At 42.6% G+C, this 19,322-nt stretch overlaps 1 protein-coding gene across 1 annotated transcript; it reads left to right on the forward strand.

Moving 5' to 3' along the window:
• Window positions 1-1,436: 1,436 nt before the first annotated feature.
• On the forward strand, window positions 1,437-3,595 carry LOC128885664 (uncharacterized). Its single transcript, XM_054139832.1, has 6 exons — window positions 1,437-1,490; window positions 1,559-1,745; window positions 2,115-2,349; window positions 2,409-2,565; window positions 3,060-3,221; window positions 3,363-3,595. The coding sequence occupies exons 1-6, from the start codon at window positions 1,437-1,439 to the stop codon at window positions 3,537-3,539; spliced, it is 972 nt and encodes a 323-aa protein (XP_053995807.1). The 3' UTR covers window positions 3,540-3,595.
• Window positions 3,596-19,322: the final 15,727 nt, after the last annotated feature.

Below are 19,322 nucleotides of genomic sequence, written 5' to 3' on the forward strand. Positions count from 1 at the left end.
ATATTTATATCATTCAAAATGGTACAGGTGTAAATAAAATAAATTGCTATCGAAACTCGTCTATATCGTTATTTATTACTCTAAAAGTAAAATGTGAAGTTCGAAAGCCTGTAAATAGTCTCCCGAATAAAGTGTTAATGCACCGAATAAAGTCGTTGAATAAACAAGGTAGAAGATAAATCTGTCGCGTGAGAGAAGAAACGAAGGCAGTATTCCATGCCCGATTCGATAACGTATGAGGAGTGCATAAAGGGACCAGACGTGCGTTCCTTTCGCAACGAAGGTCGCCATTTGGCATTCAACGATCTCGGGGAGCCTATCAAAGGTTCGGATTCGAGGAGGTGCTCGACGGGTCGCGGTGTAACCGATTCGTATAAAATTTGCATCGCATTCCAAGGCAGCCCTTGGCACTGCCAGTAATAGCGGTCGTGCATCGTAGCTAGATCTTTGAGAAGATCTCGCCTCGGCACCTCCGCGAAACCCGCGGACACGAACGTAAAGAAGGGAAGAGGGCAGAAGGAAGACGCGGAGGAAGACAACGACAACGCGAACGCGAGGACGAGGAAGACATGGACGCGAGCGGTAGCCGTGGACGGCGAAGGGAGACGAGCCAGCCCTTCGCTGCTCGTCTCCTCCTTTTCGAGTCCTTCCAATTCTCTCGTGGCCATAAAGGTTTTGTTGTAGCCAGATCGCCGTCGAGTCGAACGGTATATCAAGATGGTTGCTTTACGTAATGGAGTTGCACCGGCCACATCTTAATTAGGAAAAATCTGGAAGCACATCCGTTTCCAGCTTGGCGATCCTAGGCGGAGTTAAGGCGCCCATTGCATTCTCATTAACCGTCCGCTTTTGAATGCAGCCTATACACCGCTCAGCGAATCGCTCGTTACACTATTTATCTTGAGCCCCTGTTTCGCAGAAAACGGCCCTGTGTTCGCAATAATACGACCGCGTGCGTGGTATCCGTACACAATCTATCAGACGGTCTTTAAACATGCGTCCTTATAAATACGCTATTAACACGTCCGCTGTCGTTTATATTGTTTCACCATTATCTTTGTTTTACCATTTTGTAAATGATTTTTTAAAAAAAGTGTCTTTAGAACCCAGTCGTTCGATCACGGTAGAAATAGGTAGAAACAAAATGCCGTTCCATTTAGTGTCAAGCATTCCGCCAATGCGAGCTTCGCGCGTGCCAAGCCGTGGAAATTAATAAGCTTGCGTCGCTCGCGCCTGGCGATAAGTTCACGTTTGTCACCGCGATGGACACCTAATCGCGATCGTTCGTTGTCGAAATTTCCCCGTGTCCTGTTCATGCTACCCGAACGCCGCGGTCGCTGGTTTTCACCCTACGGGGATGCCAAGATGAACGTTAGTCTAAATTTACGTGGAATATCCGATTACGCTTCTTAGCCAGCTATTTGTGAATTATCGTGATGACTTCCGAGACAAATGGCGAGGCTCCGTGTCTCGAGCGTCTTCATCGAGAAGTAAGGAGCATTTAATTTTCTTGTTATTCGCTTAACCTTTACGGCGCCCACCGTTATTGCCCGCGCAGGCCTGTACCTGTCTGGACACCTTCCCGAATAAAATCATCCAACTGAACGACTTTGTCCAAGAGTACATGCCGGACTCCGTGAGAAACAGCAAGTACAACGACAACAACGTTGGACGCAAAGCCAAGTGTCAATCCACGCTTTCGACGACAAAGAACTGGGATATAAACAGCGTCTCCGATTATGGCGGTAATTGATAATTGGACTGCGAATATTTGTGCACGGTCAGTCTCGTAAATGTTCGTACTAAATCAAATGATTGGCTCGATGTTTTCAAATTAACGTATCGTTATAAATACGTATATGGATTAACTTTACGCGTGTTTATATTTATAACGAAAAATTTATTCGGAAACGTCGAACCTATTATTTAATTTAGACGTATTCCTTCGATAAACACACGTTACGAATATTTATGGGACTGACTGTATGTGCAAGAGAAATATAAATATGCATTTTGATTATTAAAAATGGATGTTTAGAACAACAACGATAAACGAAGGCTATCAATAATGTAAACGTTGAAACGAATTTTCTCTTTCACTTGGACTCCTCCAGTTTCTAGTTACTACTCTCTGTCGATGTGTGATCGTAGTCGATCGAGACACGGAATTTGCAAGAGAAAATACTATCGATCGCGTGGCATAATTGGATGCGACGTACGTCGAAGACCCGGACCCCTCGGACAACTTTTAGCATTTATAGTGAGCAGCCTGGCCACGTGCACGAAGAAAATCGTCGTCGTCCCGTCCCAGTACATTATCGACAATATAATTTCAACGTTTTTTCAACGGTAAGAGCTCTCAGCGAGGTGAAAAAAGAAATTATTGACCGTATTGCTCCCCGGTGAAGGCGCAAGCTGAAAAACGCACAATGCGGTCCTTCGACAAATTGGAACAGCTCTCTCTCGACTTACGTGACCACGCTCAAGAAGGACACCACGATCATTGGAAATCTTATCGATATCATGAGACCCGCAACAGTGAAACTCATCACCGACACCACCACGGTAAGCAGTCTTAAAAGAGAATTCTTGTGCGTGTAATGTCTTAAGTACTACGTGATATTTGGGAATTTTTTTAAGGAAAAGTACAAAGTATATCGATTCGAAGCTATGTTTGTATATTAATACAGATTTAAAGTATATTCTCAATATTTTTCGAGTAAAAATATTTGTCACGTTTCGAGTTGTCGAGTGTATCGATTCGAAACTATGTCTGTATATTAATACATATTTAAAGTATATTCTCGATATTTTTCAATTAAAAATATTTGTCACATTTCGAGTTATCGTAGATCAACCAGAGGGTCTCGGAAATAATTTTTTCCACGCGACAGACATGATATAGCGGTCGTTGTAATTATCTTAAACAAATAAGCCAAAAATACTCTCGATACGAATGTGCCTGTCATTTGAATTAGAGTAAACGTGACATAAATAATAAGTTTTAAGTAACATACTGCATCCCAGTTAAAAAGAGAGGAAATATTTATCTCGTTCAGCTGAAACGCTGGCTGCAGGCCGTCGCTCTCACAACCACAACGCCGTCCATCGAGCTGGGAAACGCAACTCGCAACATCGAGACTATCGACTGTTGGGCTTACGAGTTGTTCTTTCATCTTAAGTACCTCCAAGTGAATCGCGCACAACGGACCACCGACAAAGTAATCCGTTACGCTAATTGCGGCTCTTACGTATCGCAGCCGCAGTGAATGCGTTGATTTCCCCTTCGAATCAACAGAACCGTAACAACGATCTTCAATTGCACTTTCAACCTTGTTAATGAAACTCTCCATTCCGCCCAGGTAATAGCCGAAGCTGGTTCCAAGCCTGCCGACATGATTCACATAAACTTGTGGCATCGTTTGGTTCAACTTCGCGACAACTATATCATATTGTACGAGACGTTGGAGAACTTTGACAAAATCCGCGACATCGAGCCCGAGAAACCTCAGGAACAATCGTTCGACCATCGCAATTGAAGGCTTCTTTCGTTAACCGCGCTTGTCACGTGGAGAGGAGGCTACCTTGTACTCGTTTAATAAAATCAAATTAAAAACGAGCGTAGTTTATATTTTATGCTATAAAGATTAATTCAAAACACCGCGTTGACGTTGTTACGTGGATTCTCGCAAGCCTTTTTCGAAATTCCTCGAGTGCAGTTTATAATCTTATTTAACAATTTCACGTATTTATGAGGTCGACGCATTAAATTTTCGTTTTTATATGGTTCTATTTTTCGTACCATCTACTGCCTGGTAATTACAAACGGATTTTATCGGATTTCTGTTTTGACGGTTTAAAAATTATTCGTATCCGAAGTCGAACACTTTTAGCGTATTTCGCAAGTTAATGCGACGCCATATCGGCTTTTACCGGTGCTCAGACAGACCTACTCAGACAGTATTTTCGTAACGCGTTTTACCATTTTAATGGAATCTCTACGTAATCGACGGAGCATGGATAAAAGCCAATACGCAATACGCATAACTTTTTAACTGTTGGATTCCTAACACTAAAACTTCCATTTTTGTGATCCATGCACCAAAAGCTACTAATGTAAATGGTACGAAAAAAGGAGTCAATAATTTTTTACTTATATTTTAGAACATTATCGTATAACAGAACTATAGTATCTTTTGTAAGCCACCGTAGCTTTTCGAAAGAACATAAGCAGCAACGGTTTAACCCGAGTAGAAGGGGTCCGTCTATCGAACCCCTCGCTCGTTTGTTTCGACACGACCGAGCTGACATGGCACGCTATTGTGGCTAACATTTAAACTTCGTGCCGAGGAAGGGAACGCAGACAGGCTACAGAGACTTTTGCTACGCCGAGATTGCACCACCCGACCTGCAGTCACCGTTCGCTCCATCGACTTCTTTCTTGCCCGGTAATACCGTAACCTACTTAGACGTATAAAACGTCAAACCCTTTTTACGGCAAAAGCATTGCTATCGGCCAATAATATCTACAATTGCCCGATACGTTAAAGCCACCGACATATCGCTCGATTCTCGAATGTACGAATTTCGTTCGCGGCGTATTCCGCAACTATCAGCCTTTTTCCAGGCCGCGGAAACGAGAAAATAAAGGTTGTTCGCGCACCAAATAAAAACACGAAAGATCAACGTCCCGCGACCTTTCCAGCCGCCGCTACCAGGAACCAGAAACGTTGGACGCGATAGCATTATTAACCGTGAAGAACGTATGCTTCACGCGTGCATTTGGGATTCAGCGTTCCGAAGAGATTCCTGTGAATCACCGTACGTGACCGGCACTTGTCATGCGTGGATCAAAGGTCGATAGCCTATTCGGATCTAACGTCGAGTTCTCCCCAAAGTTCTCCTTTCGCTTTCTCGCTGGGTAAATTGTACGAAAGCGAGAGCACTCGACATTAATGGGTAAAAGGTCGATGCTCCATTAATCGATGTTACGTTCGGCTCTCGCGAAAGTTTGTTTCTTGGTACGAAGGATACACGAAAGTGCGATTGGTTAGAAAAGGCCGATAGTCTGAAAGATAGATGAAGATATGATCCTTTTATTTATCCAAGAGTCGGTAACGGTTGTCCCATCCAGGGATAATCTCTCGTGTCTTCAACCGTAAGGTGTTGTCGCGCCTAATATTAAATTTCCGCGCAAATATAAAACGATGACACCAGTCACGGGAAATGCGGTCAGACGGCAAACTGTTGACTCATTGAACGCTTCCCGTGGGAGAGTTCAGCTGGAAATAGACTGAAACCACCCGAGCAGAATGCATATACCGCATTTTCTACCAGATTCCGTTAACAACGGTTCAACCGTTGGCTAATATTATATATTTCGAGTGGAAGTAACAAGAGGCCCGAGCGGTTTCCTCGTGTCGAATCGAGCCGAGTCTTCCATTCCCACAATAAATGCGGCTGGGCAAATCTTTCTGCGGCGCAGGGGAGTGCCAGCAAACCATCGCGGCCGACTGGCATGATTCTACGTAGCCGTGGACTCGTATCAACGAGGAGCCAACGATAACTTTCAGATTTCACGGAACACTAGAGGCGAGCAATTACGCTCGTGCAATATAGCTAATCCAGATCTGACCAATTTGTTGATTAAAAGATCGAAAGACGTTAAAAGATGTGTTTCGTAGGTGCGAGAGGATTTCGGATCATTTTTGCTGCACTTTGGAGAAACGAATCGATAATGAATAGCCCTCGGGGGCTAGCTGGTCCCCACAAATAGGAGAGTTAACCCTTTCAGGCCTGGCGTCCAGAATCGAGGCAACGAAATTTTTAAATTACCGGGACTATCGTTCAGGGCGAAAAGGATAATTCAGGTCTGACAGGATTAAGAGGTACTGCAAACATTATTAAAACAACGCAGGAGTCGTGCGAGACAAAGTATCGATAAGAAGAACTTTGCCAAGCTGAAACTCGTGAAAATTTCTACGATGTTAAAATTTTATCTCAAAATTATTGACAATCGAATATTCATCGAAGTATTTCATTTTCGTTTGGATTTGTTTTCGTTATTGTCTCACTTTTGGAGTGAATTCGTTTCAGTTTCTAAATGGAATGTTCCGGTCATCCAATTCTGGATGACCTGATTTTTGTATGGGAACCAATGCGTTAAGAAGACACTTTGGACACTTCAATAAACAGGGAAACGAATCGAATAAACGAATGGGGAAGACGATCGAAGTTACGGCGAGCCGAAGGGAGCTTTCATCTCTAGACACGAATGGGTTTTATTTTTCCTTGTTTTGTTTTCTTTTTTAAATTGCTTGTAATTAGGATTGTACCGGAGATACCGATCGGTCGGCGCGGTAAACTCGATTGCGACAAGAATGGATGACGAATGGGATCGCTAAATCGACGTGGAACGGCTTCGGAACGAGCCGATCGATTCGCGAGATCAACACGCGCGTAAAACGATTCCGTGACGGTGATAAATACAGCTGTCCACCGGAAACCGTCCGGATCCACGTTGCCTAGCACGAGGGCAAGGGGAAAGGACAACGAAACCGAACTAACGTTTCATCTTTATGATCGCTCGTTGCTTCTTGTAATCTGCCTCCGGATCGCGTACAGATGATGACGTAGAACATCGTTCACGGGGATGTTATTACGTTATTAATATCGAAACGTTGGGAAGTATATAGCCGCGGCTAGCCTCGTTATTATTCTGTCGATCTATGCCCGTTGAAAAATTACTGGATCGCCTTTCTTTTCTTTTCTTTAACAACTGGACTACGGGTCCGATGGATTCGCTGCGCATACAGTTATAGAGGAGACGCTAAACGAGCGCAAATTTCGTTTATGCAAAACAGAATGTTAATATTATTATATTAATTTATAAATCATATCGCTAATGTCTTTAGTTTGACCGGCGCGCGAGCAGTGGCTGTAAGTGTGTTATTGGACGTTTAAGTAATTTTATTTTTTACTTTCTCCATACTAATTTTAGTCCAAATTAATCGTAAAAATTAAATTACATTGGTACGAGAAGAAAAAAACATAATTCGGGTCTGACAGGATTAAGAAATACTACAAACAGTGATTTAAATTTAATTTGAAAAAATCAGGTTTCTAAGGGTTCAAAAATAATATCTTAAAGGCCTGTTTGAGAAGAATAGATCATTCGCTCGCCGAAGGAAGAGTCGTCTCTATCGCCGGAAATACAGAAGTTCGATTCCAGCGATCGTTTCCACGCTAACGGTACAGAAAACAAAAACGTTGATATCATCTGAAAGAAATCGTTCGATAAATTTCGAGATTTAAATGGCAGATAGGCAGAAGCGTTCTCGAGTCCAGGGGAAGAGCAGAGGATCGCGGTCGTAAGATCATAGACGAGACTACCAAGATCCACGCGAACCGTTAGAGTTAACGATGAGTTCGCTTTCCTGCGGCTTCTGCGATCTTTACGGCTCGCAATTCCACGAGGAGGATGTGAACCGCTCGCGACTCAAATCGATTAACTTCGCGGAACAAAAACTGGAGGAGAGTGAGAAAAAGTGACGATATATCGTCTAGAATTAATGGCGTCTATTTGTTCTATCTATCTTTAAAAATTATTTGGTGGCACCTCCTGTTCTCACTAAAGGAACGGACTTCGTTAAATTTCTACTAAATGAACTAAATTGCTATCAATGCTATCATGTTAGCAATTGCTATCGATTTGCATTAGAATGTAGAGTTAATCGATCTACTAAAGCAAATTATTTATTAAGGAAGCTTGTTTCGCGTATCGAATCTACAAGTCGATCGAGTTCTTCGCCAACATTTGTGAAAATCGAGAAAGTGGAGTTAATCGGTTTGGGAAACAACAACAAAAGAACACGATCGTATAATTTGCTCGGGATTTCGCGTTGACCCTGTAAAATCGAGCGCGTTCGCGGGACGTTGTAGCCTGTTATCAGCCGTGGAAAATCTCGGCGAAAAAGATCGCGGCGATCGTTTCCCTCGTTCTAAGACGAACTTCGTGCGCCCGATGTATTCCTTTTAAAGATTTACGACGGCCAGGTGAAAACGAGTACACGGTGAAACGACTAAAAAAGACCACGACGATTCGCGGCGCGGTTCGTACTTGGTCGGCGTCGGGAAAGAGCAAATTGTAGACTCGAAGATAAATCTCGGGCGAGATTTCATACCCCACGGCACGCCCAAAACCATGAAACCTAAAAGCCCTGTCATTCTCGAAATCAAGCCTTCCTATTTTCGTTTGCGTGACCACTGTTTACGAGCTATCGAATGCCACGGGTTCCCCTAAAAGGTAACAATTACTCTGTGTATCCTCTACCCAAACATTCATACATAAATTAAACACGTTGTAGATTCGATCCTCAGCTATCTGGATAATAGAGCGATACGGTGCTGAAAGGATCCATTAACCGCTATAGATTTACTAAAGATTACTTGAATACGAAACGCGACACTTTTTGAATCAACGTTCCAAATTTTAATAAAAGGCCGTCTGTTCGTATTTCGATGAATTTTTACGAATTTTTAATATTGATTTTATTTAGCGATTCTATAGGTATTGACGAAATTGAATATCTGGTACTTTGGTCATTTTAATTGGTACCCGTTTCAAAATTAATGTTGCTATTTTAAAAAATATTTACATTCAAATCCTCATAAATGACATGTATCTTACTTTTAAAATTAATTTTCTTATTGCAAAGCATATTTACATCAAAATCAGGAGTATCGATTTTAATTGTACCACTTTGAATCGATACGAAAATGTTAAGAAATCCTTCACGATACGTCTTAATATCATACTCGATTCCATCGTATCCAACATCCAACAAAATCCAAGACATTACCCCGAGAAACGTCCAACTTCGCGCGAATCGACCCGGCGAGTTGCACGCCAGCGATCAAAGATCGTCATAAATCGAGCTAATCGAAACGAACCACAGGTGACGGTGGAACCATTCCTGCCACGCTCGTATCGGCGGTGTGCCGAATCGAAACGTTTACCAATTATCGGAAAGGATAAAAGACAAGCTGGCCTCGTTAATGAGTTCCACTGACCGGCACGCGTTGGACTTGCCGCGTGCATGCCGTGCAATTCTCTGCACACCACGGTATCGTTTCGCGAACGGCTAACGTAACTGGAGGCCAGCAATGCTCCTTTATATCGAGGGCCCGCTTAACGGCGCGGTAGAAAGGAAAATGATTTTATAATAATCATCAAGGCCTGCGCGGTCTATCCGTCTTCTACCGTGTAGCAAAACAGAATCGTGGGTGTGTTCCTCGGGCATGCTGCTCGGGAACAATGTGACATTATGGTAAATGACTGAGACCATTGTCGTCAAGGAACGCTCGCCTTGTACTGTTACGTTTCGCCTAACAAGACCCGTTCGAACCTTTTCGAGCAGCCTGGAGCGGTTACGTTGGACTCGGGGGACGAACAGGAGCGGGTTGCTCCAGATTTTCATTATTTTTCAACCGTCGAAAAGGTCACGGGGGTTCGATGACAGAAAATACTTTCAAACGGTATATTTTCTATAAGGACGGAGCAATAATTAAAGAAACCGCGCTTTACGCTTTCCTTTGTCGGCAGTTGAAAGGGTCACAGAACTCGACGGAGAGAAGTCCTTCCAGACGGTAACTTGTGCAAGGGCGGTGCACCGTTACGGAAACGTTCTAGATTTTCCTGATTTATCACCCATTGAAAAGGTTGTACAGCTCGGAACATTTTTCCAGGTAATATACAGGATGGTGAGGATGGTGTACTAATTACAGTACGAACACTCTGGATTTTCTAAATTGTTCACCGGAATATCGTTCCGAGCGGTATACTTTCTATAAGGGAGGTGCACTGTTACAGAAACCACGCTTCTTTTCCGTGGACAGCGGAATAATTTATTATCCAGGAAAACACGAATCGCGGTTCTCAAGTTTCAGTTGGCCGTCCAACCGCACTCGCGTGTCTTCATCTGCCTCGTTCTACGTGTACATACAGTCCACGACAAAATGACTCCACACCCTAAGTTATCACATTCATTTATTCAAACATGATGTACAAGTGTCGTTAATATTTCAGAGAATTTAAGTCGCGGCTGTTTAAAAGAAAAACGAAATGATTACCGATCAAATGAAAACGAGACAATTGTGCCTAACGAAATGATAATACGATACACAATAACGATAAATTCTGTTCGTCGAACCCATTCTAGATGAGAGTAAACGTATAGATTTACCTGAATATAATTCAAAAGGGAATCGAAAGGGAATTGGAAAACGTTCTGTGCATATTCGAAATAAACCTAATTGCTACGACTCGGTGAGTTATTTTATTTCAGCAGAAACACCGTGCTTCTTCGCCTTTACCTTTGTGACTCGCGCGTAAAAATGCATCGCTGCCATAAAGTCAACGGCCGTTTAACAAGCGGTGTAATAGTAACATGCAAATCGCGATGCGTGTAGCGTAGTAAGTAACAAACGAGCAGAAAGTTTATTGCCCGGGTACTTCCATTACGATTAGAGATTATTATTATTATTATCATTACCCATTATTACCTCTGTTATTATAGCGGACTTCGGAAGCCATCAAAAAGTTGATGAAGGTGGCTGTGCGGTAAGCCGCAGAGTACCGTGCACTCGGACTCATTGACAACCTATATCGGTTGTTGTAACGTGACGTGACGCAATCCGAACTCATCGAAGCGACGTGTCGTAACTTTACAAAACCCTTTAGCGTGACCTATCCCGGGTCTTGCTAAAGTTGATTGCTCTCTTCTTCCGTTGTGACATTGTATTTAGTCGTCGAAGTTGTCTTTCGTTTTGCCTATACTCGAACATTCGATGAATTTACACGTTTCTTTACACTGTATTGTAAACAGCATTAACAGCGACAGCATCATTATATTATGGAACAAAATGATACAATATAATTCGATAAATATTAGGTTGTCCGAAAAGTTTCTTTCGTTTTATTAATAATTAATTCATACACAATATTTTATGTTTTGTGTTACGTTACAAAATTCTGTACGATTCATTTCGCTCCATTACTGTTACAGCATCCACGTCTAAGAAGTTAGATTGTCTATTTATATAAACACCGCCACAGAAAATAATTGAACGCAACTCACGAAAGAAACTTTTAGGACAACCTAATATATATATATATTATTATATATAATATATAATATATCATAATATAATAATATATATATATATATATATATATATATATATATATATATATATAATGTGTCTTTGAATTTTTCTGAATAACCCAGTACATTTATATATAAAAAATGTATCGTACCCTAAAATAATTTGCGAGTAAATGTGAAACACTTTTTTTTTTTTTTTTAAACTCCGCGTACAGTTTTCTCGGAAAAGAATCGCGAATATCGCCCATTTCTCGGAGCGTCGGTAGGAAGGTCTCTTGCGTAAGGGATTAAAGTAACTTTCTACGAACACGCTGTTAGCTCGTCACCTTGGCCACCCTTGCCGTAGGCCAGATAAGAGAGTACAGCGCAGCCGGTGATTTGCAGAGTACGCATAGTGTTTTACGTAGTACGTTGCCTAACAAATCGCTCGATTGACAGTAATTGTTGTCCTCGGTAATACAACACCGGTATCGACGGCACGGAATACGTACCGTTACGGAGGCCTCATTAGCGTGGTTGATCTATAGCTGTGGAAGGATAACGGTGGAAAACGTCCGCGTCGTGAAACGCAACACTTTCCACGTTACCGGGGGAACGGATTGCGCAACCGCAGGTGTATATTTCGCTAAATGTTCGTAGAAAACCGAGTATACCGTGGTCACGCGATGACTTTTATTCGCCGGGGCAAAATCTGCTTCCTGATTCGGACGGCCCGGGGGGGTGGGGGAGGCTGTACCGACCGACGGTCGCGAAAAGGGTAATTTAGCGAGCCAGGGAATATTAAACCGATAAACCTGTGCTTCTTACGTATTGTGCAAGGAAAGGAAAGTTCCCTGTATCGTTACAAGTTTTGACGAAAGTGAAGTTCGACCGCTCTCGTCGACCGGCTAGGAAATGCGCCGGATATTAATCATTACGATCCTTCAGCGGTAACTGCCGGCACTTGAGCGGCCAGTCCAGTAATTTTATGACTGAAAAATCTATATTTCGTTTTTTTTTTTTTTTTTTTTTTTTAGGAATATAGCTCCAACTCCTTTCGACGAAATACCCCACATAATAGCAGACATGTTGAACAGATGAATACAATTTTCGTTGTACATTCTTAATCGTTTTCTTACTCGTCACTTTTTGAAAAATTCCACAATCTTCCCGAATCTTCTATCAGAAAACAATCTCGAAGCAATAAAATTTGTTCTAAACTTATCCGAAACCACGGACGATTATTCAACCTCGAAATTCTACGAAATTATACCAACATCTCGACAACTTTAATCCTTCCTTCGAATGAGTCGCGAAGGGAGGTACGGGTTTAACTTTATGTTAAACAGAAGTTCCCGGGAGTGAAAACAAAAAAAAAAACAAAAGAGAACTGGCACGCTACCTCGGTAGCATCCTCGCGGTATTGTTCGCCTTGGCGTCTGAAGGTGGACAATTACAGTTGTCCGTGCATCTTACACATTATACAGAGATATTGCCCACCCGGTTGTAAGATAAGCGCGCGTGAATCCCTGCCGCGACGCAGCGAACAGTGGGGTGGAATACGCGATTATGCAAAATTGGTATTCGCGGTGGGGTTCCCGGTACCGATCTTAAATTACGCGAACTCCTTGATGGAGGGACACCGGTGACTGCCGTATCGTATAAAAATTCCATTGACATTTTTATCGTGTTAAAAGCGAAACGTATCGCCGGACATTAAACCGTTCCTAGAACGAACGTTGCACAACAAAAAAGAAACAAAAAAAAAAAAGAAAGAAAACCTTGGCATCATAACAACGCTTATTATTTCATTTTTCGAATCATCGACTTGTTTACAATATTAGCATTCCGAATGCAAAATACACGTTACACCGCGGTATTTTTTATCCGTTTCCGTCGCCTGCGTAGCCGTGCAGTCGGCGACGATAGCATAGCAACGGCATTAATCAGAGGACGACGGTACACGCTCCGTTTGAAGATTCACGGCGTCGAAGAAGATATCGATTATCTTCTCCGTGGTATAAGTTAATTAATGTTTACCGCGATTCTAGTAAAACGAGCGAGGGGAAGAGGAATACTGTTTTCACTTACCCGCCGCCATTAGAAACATTCGTGTTCGTTGTAATACCGTTCGAAAATTATTGACAATAATTCAGGCGAAACGTTCGCGATGTTTGCGTAAGTTTATACGGGATAAATATTCGCATAAATTTACTCCGAATAAATAATATCGAGGATCGAGCGCGTCTCGATCGTTCAGCCGTCGAACGTCTAATAGAGTTATATGCAAGGTGGAACAACCGGTCTCGAGCGGCGTAATAGAATATCGAAAGCCGAAGACGAAACAGAAGAAAATTCTCGTAGAAATTAATTACAAAGGCAGGCTATAAACGTTTTTGCCGCCGCGCGCACGATCCTCGATCATTCGAACGCTTCGTGTCGTGAAACGGAAGAAGAGTATCGATTAGAGCGGTTTTCATCCATGTATCTTTACCGTCCCATCTATAAGAAGAGATTGTATTGCGATAGTATCGATAAGAGCGGTTCTTGTCCCTGTACTTTCGCTATCCAATCTATAGTATTGATAATAATTTTTCTCCACCGTGTTTTTTGTACTCATCCTGTAAGAAGAGTACCACCGTGAAGTATCGACGAGAACAATTTTTATCTCTGTGTCTTCACTATGCAACCTATAAGAAGGATATCGTAAGTGTATTGATTAGGTCGGTTTTTGTCCGTGTAATTTTACCGTTCAGCATTTAGTAAGTGTACTATCAAACTATTAATAAGAGCAATTTTTATCTATGTGCCTTCACTATCCAATCTATAAGAAGGATATTGTAAGTGTATTGATTAGGTCGGTTTTGGTCCGTGTAATTTTACCATCCAGAATTTACTAATGTAGGAGTCTAAAGGAAAAATAAGGCACGGGGATTCGAAGCCACGATCCTCGGATCCACAGTCGACCGCTTTACCTACAAGACCAATCCCGTACCCTACGTTTCGTGTTCTTATTTGACTCCTTATTGTTGGGTATGGGAGGCGCGGACACTACACTAAGTGTACTATCAAACTATTAACAGGAGCATTTCTTGTCTCTGTGTCTTCACTGTCCAACCTGTATGAAAAATATTCTAACAGCATCGATAAGATCAATTTTGTCTCTACAATTTTACCAACAAACCCGTAAGAAGAATATTGCAAAATCCTCGATAAGAACAAGTCCTCGTCCCCGTGTTTTCACCACCCAATCAATAAGAGTATCATCGAATCACGCGATCTCCCTTTCATTTTCAGTTTTACCCGACTCGTGGAAAGCTGGAGTTTTCCCTCGGTCAACTTTCAGCGGGTCGTTCGATGCTGTGAAACAGACATATCTATTTAGGAATCGGTGTTCCGGGATGATGAACACCGCGTGCCAGAGTCGGGTCAGAAATATGTATAACTGGATACGAGTGGCTCGAGGCGGCACGCATAGCTCGCTCCCTCGGCCCTCTTCAAGTTCAAGGATGCCTTCGAGGTCTAGGTTCACCAGAGACGGTCCCGTACGAGCCGCGCGAGCATGCAGCGCGGGTGATTCCTTGTTTCAGTTCCACTAGCGCGTTTAATGTTCGTGCCGCGATGCCACGGAACGATACGTACATTGTTTGAAAAGTGCGTAGTAAATTGTCTCGCCACGTCCGTAGCAAACGACGAGATGCGTTCCAGCGAAGCTAAGGCCGCGGTTAAGATCCCTTGGCGCGATGCTGGCGAAACTTTTCTACGATCCAGTATTCGAGCGTTATATCGGCGACGCGGAGGATTCCCATCCTTCCACCGTTCCCGGTCGACAAGTTCAAGGATGCCTCGGAAGAGTAAGCGCATCACCGTTCTCCGTAGACGCGCGAGCTGCAAGGGAAGATGATTTCCACCGGGCGCGGTTTTCGCGTCTCGTCGGCCATCGTTGGGCAACATTCAGCCCCGACGATTCCGGCGAGAAGATAATTATATCGTATCGTACCATTCGCAATGGAATTATACGAAAGGAAGATGCTTAGGGGACCCTATTTTTCAGCGATCCGCATAATTTTCCAATTCGTATCCCGAATACTCTCGCCGATGGTACGTATACTCGAGTTAGAGGGCCTCTCGATAACGATATTTATCGCGTTACTTTTCAACGGGCCTCCTCTATGCCTGACTTACCATTACCAGAGTATTACCTTTCACGAAGGGAATGCAAATTTATGGTAGCATCAACGCGCCGATGCCTATACGTACAATTACGGGCAGACTTCAACAAGGTTCGACCAGATAGTACGAAATACTTTGGAAAAACGAGAACTCGTTCATTCCTTGGCGTAAAGCGGCTGTAAATTCTTCGAGAAAACGAGACTCGAAAGCGGTTGCCAATCCATCGAGGTTGAGAAACAGCCTAACACCTGCGCCGCGGATCGCTCGCGATAGATCGCTCTCGGGATTGCCGTTGCGTCAAATTAAAGGTGAAGAATGCGGGAATAAACATGTACTGGAATTAATGCACGAACGGATAACAATCGATGAAAAATTGTCAGCGATTGAAAATTGTACGCGTTGATTTAAACAGTATGCGAAGAAGCCGGAAAACATTCGAGCCTTTTCGATCTATCAATTGTAGAAATTAATTCTCCGCGTTTACATTCGCACGTTTACAACTGTGGTTCGAGTCGAAGAATTTAATCGTCATTTTGTTACGCAAGAGTACTAACTCTAACTCTTCCGAGGATTCGGAGGGCTTCTTAAATTTCTTTTCATTCGCAAAAGTATAAAATAAAGGTACATATGAAAAAATATAGTTTTAGAATTTGTTTGAAAATGTACAAAAGGTGATATTAAAAATTGCACAAAATGTTGTAAAATTGTATTTAGTATAGTTACAAAAATTGTACACCCTATTTTTCATAAAAACTGCATTTTTTACAAGAGAAAATTTTTACAAGAGTAAATACAAGAGAATATTAAATATTTTACATTAAAATGACTTACTTAACGTAAGTCTCAGCCTGACGATCATTACAGTGTATCTATGCATGGACAGGTTAGTAATCAAATTTCCCTTACTGTCATTCCTTCAACATATTATGAGTGCACCTACTAGAAAATTATTATGTGTAGAAGTGATGTGTATTTTTTTAAATATTTGTACCAAACCTACACACATGTTTCCATTAATTGTACATAAAGTTACGATTTCAAAGATTTTTCCCTAAATGTATACAGCTGGATCTGATAAAGAATCTAAATCATTTAAAAAAAATTCTGATTATGTTATATTTATGAAAGCAATTCTCCGTCGTTGTAATTGCTTAAGGTTTCTTCCCTGTTGTACTGATATATATGAATATTTAATTAAAAAATTCGCATACATATACCATACCTTGAAACAATAAAATTCAAACAAAATGTCTACATTCAAATTACGACGCTGTTACCGCATTCAAATAAAACATTGAATATTTGAATTCGTTTAAAAATAATTATTCGATAGGCAGTACCTCGTTAACGTTCCTTTTTTAGATATTTATACGAAATATGCGCGTACGTTTCCACTAATTACGCGTACAATCACGATTCTCAAGATTATTATGCAATTGTACGCAGGTCCGACCCCCCTCGGCTATTTCAGGCAATTTAACGCTGAAGTGCCGCCACTCGATTTCAACTGCGAGCATTCTAACGGTTCGCCATTAGGGGAAAGGAAGGGTGTAAGCGCGCAAGCGGGCAAACATCGCTTGGCAAAACGTCAAGACATGGGAAACTCCAAATTTAGACGCATTCCGCGTTATTATTAGAGGCGATGTAAGATGGGAATAATCAGGAAATCGTACGAGTGGTACCTTTCTTAAATTCGTTTCTGAAGTACGTAGTTTGGTCTCATTTTAATTAAAAGTTTGTAACATTAAAAGTTTTACAACACGAAAGTTGATAATAAAAAACTTTCACCGTTGCACTACATTGCCTCATCGGCATACCCTGGTGTTTTCCCTCTTCCTTTATTCTCTGCCCTTCTCTACGTTCGAAGCTCCTCGGCAAGCATCAGAGAACGCACCAAGTCTACCATAAATGCACTAGAAGTACACGCCTTTATGTTTTCCTTTCTTTTCTAGTACCGCTCCATTGGTGGAAGGAGAGGGACCAAAATGGTGGATGTATCGTCGAAATGCATCGAAAGGGAAGAGTTCGTTGCACCTACGCGAAGAATGTCGCACCTGACAACGCGAAACCGTTGATAGACGAATGATTACCTTTCCGCGGGTACGAGCCTCGAATCCGCAACGTACACCCGACAGGAATGACGAAACCGCACGCGGTCACCGCCACGCGACACCAGAATTTTTATCGGGACAATGACTATTTATTCGCGCGACTTGCCTTCGTACGGTTAGGCGAACGAGCCGCGGAGCACAACGTACGGGCAAGTTTTAAATTGCATCGTATTATACAATTCCGAAGTGGTCTCGACAACGGCTACCGCATACAAATTTCAGAAATATCGCATTCGACCTTGGAAAAAATTATAAACACCCCCGAAGACGGTACTATTTTCCCCTGACATGTTTTTTTTTAGTAAGAGTATCAATAGAGGGAGATATTCAAGGTGGAACAAGTTTCTACCCTTTCGACCAGGCTGTTTTAAATCGACTTCGAAAAGGAGAAAGTTACTCGATTCGACATGTATGTTTTTTTTTTATTTTTTAACGTATATTACTCGATTACGCCGAGAGGGCTTCACCATTCTGGATGAAACCTGTTGCATCTTGTACAGTATGTCTTCGGGGTGGTCCCATTATCAAGATTTGGATTATTTTGAGATTTCTCATTTTTTACCCGTTTCTTTCTTCTATTTGAATTCTACTCGTTTCTCTTTTCAAAATTAATACACCGTAATGCAACCATATTTTGGCTTGCTTTTTTCGCCCTGGGATAAATTTCTTCTACAAAATCGCTAACGAAGTTTGATAGACTCACGATGTCTCCTCGTTGGAGTCGTTCGAGTCCAAAGGGGATATACTTCACATTGGTTCGCGATGTTTTCGTATCGTTCACGTAATATCGGTACGCGTTGATTCGTACGAACCAGAAGGACATCGGGGCACGATCGGAGCGGACCGGCGCGTTCCTGTAAAGCTGGATTTCCACGACAATGGAAGCATCGAAGCCCGCGGATATTAATCTCGCCGGAAAGATATCTCGTTACCGCGATGCCATAAACAAGTCGACCTCGTTGGCGATTCAAACGCATGAACTACGCCTTTGCCCTTAAGGGCTCCCGCCAACAATGGTTTCGCCTTGGCCCGAACAAACAGGATCTCCGCTGTAGGATCGCACAGGCGCCAATGGCGATGATGTAGGTGGATCTGAATGCGCCATAGGAAGAGGGAGGTAAAATAGCGAAAGGGGGGAAAAGAGAGGGGAACCAGCGGACGATCCGCGAGCTTAGGCGCAGCCGCGGCGCAAAGTCACTGCACTCCTGTGCCCCGTTGCGCACCGCTGCGAGAGGGACACCGCGCCGGCCGTATTCCCGCGCGCAGCCGGTTTGCTGGCTCGAAGGTATTTTTCATTGACAATGAGAGAAAATAGGATACGTACCCCGTCCGCTAATACACGCCGAGGGTAAAAAGTGCGCTACGTCTATTATTAGAACCGTACTTAAATAAGATTATGTGGATTGTAGGGACAGGTATGCGCGCTGACGGGGCACTATCTTCCGCCGCTCTATGGCGAACCGAGCCGCAGATAACTCTGCGAGCTAACGCCGTAACGAATCGACTTAATATCGCCGCGAAACACACAAATAACCGGACCCGCGATCTATCGATTTCTCGGCGATGCGGAGTTCGGCTTCGATTTCCCTTTAACCGGGGGAGATACGGAGAATAAAACCGAGACCCCGCTTAACCCGAGAACGCCACGCTTGGATCCAGGGAATCCCAGACTATCTTCTATTAATGTTACGAACTCGACTCGTACTCTAGCATTTAGCTTGATAATGACGCAGATTTGAAACTATTGCCAATATTGGCTGTATATCAAAGGCTGTAGCCAAATAAGTAGAAACAAAAGTGGTGTTGAGTGGTGGTTAAGTGGTGTCTTTTAATAGCAGTACTTTTTAATAACAGTACTTCTTAACTCTCCATGCGCATCATTTCCATCTCCATT

This window comes from Hylaeus anthracinus, unplaced genomic scaffold (assembly GCF_026225885.1).
Source record: "Hylaeus anthracinus isolate JK02 unplaced genomic scaffold, UHH_iyHylAnth1.0_haploid 0, whole genome shotgun sequence".
Classification (NCBI taxonomy): Eukaryota; Metazoa; Arthropoda; class Insecta; order Hymenoptera; family Colletidae; genus Hylaeus; species Hylaeus anthracinus.

What these genes read in the sequence shown, in the direction of transcription:
- LOC128885664 (XM_054139832.1), top strand. Translation starts at nt 1,437, where the DNA reads ATGACTTCCGAGACAAATGGCGAGGCTCCGTGTCTCGAGCGTCTTCAT. An exon ending in CAGCGTCTCCGATTATGGCG is followed by an intron (nt 1,746 to 2,114) that starts GTAATTGATAAT and finishes GGACTCCTCCAG; the next exon opens with TTTCTAGTTACTACTCTCTG. An exon ending in TCATCACCGACACCACCACG is followed by an intron (nt 2,566 to 3,059) that starts GTAAGCAGTCTT and finishes TATCTCGTTCAG; the next exon opens with CTGAAACGCTGGCTGCAGGC.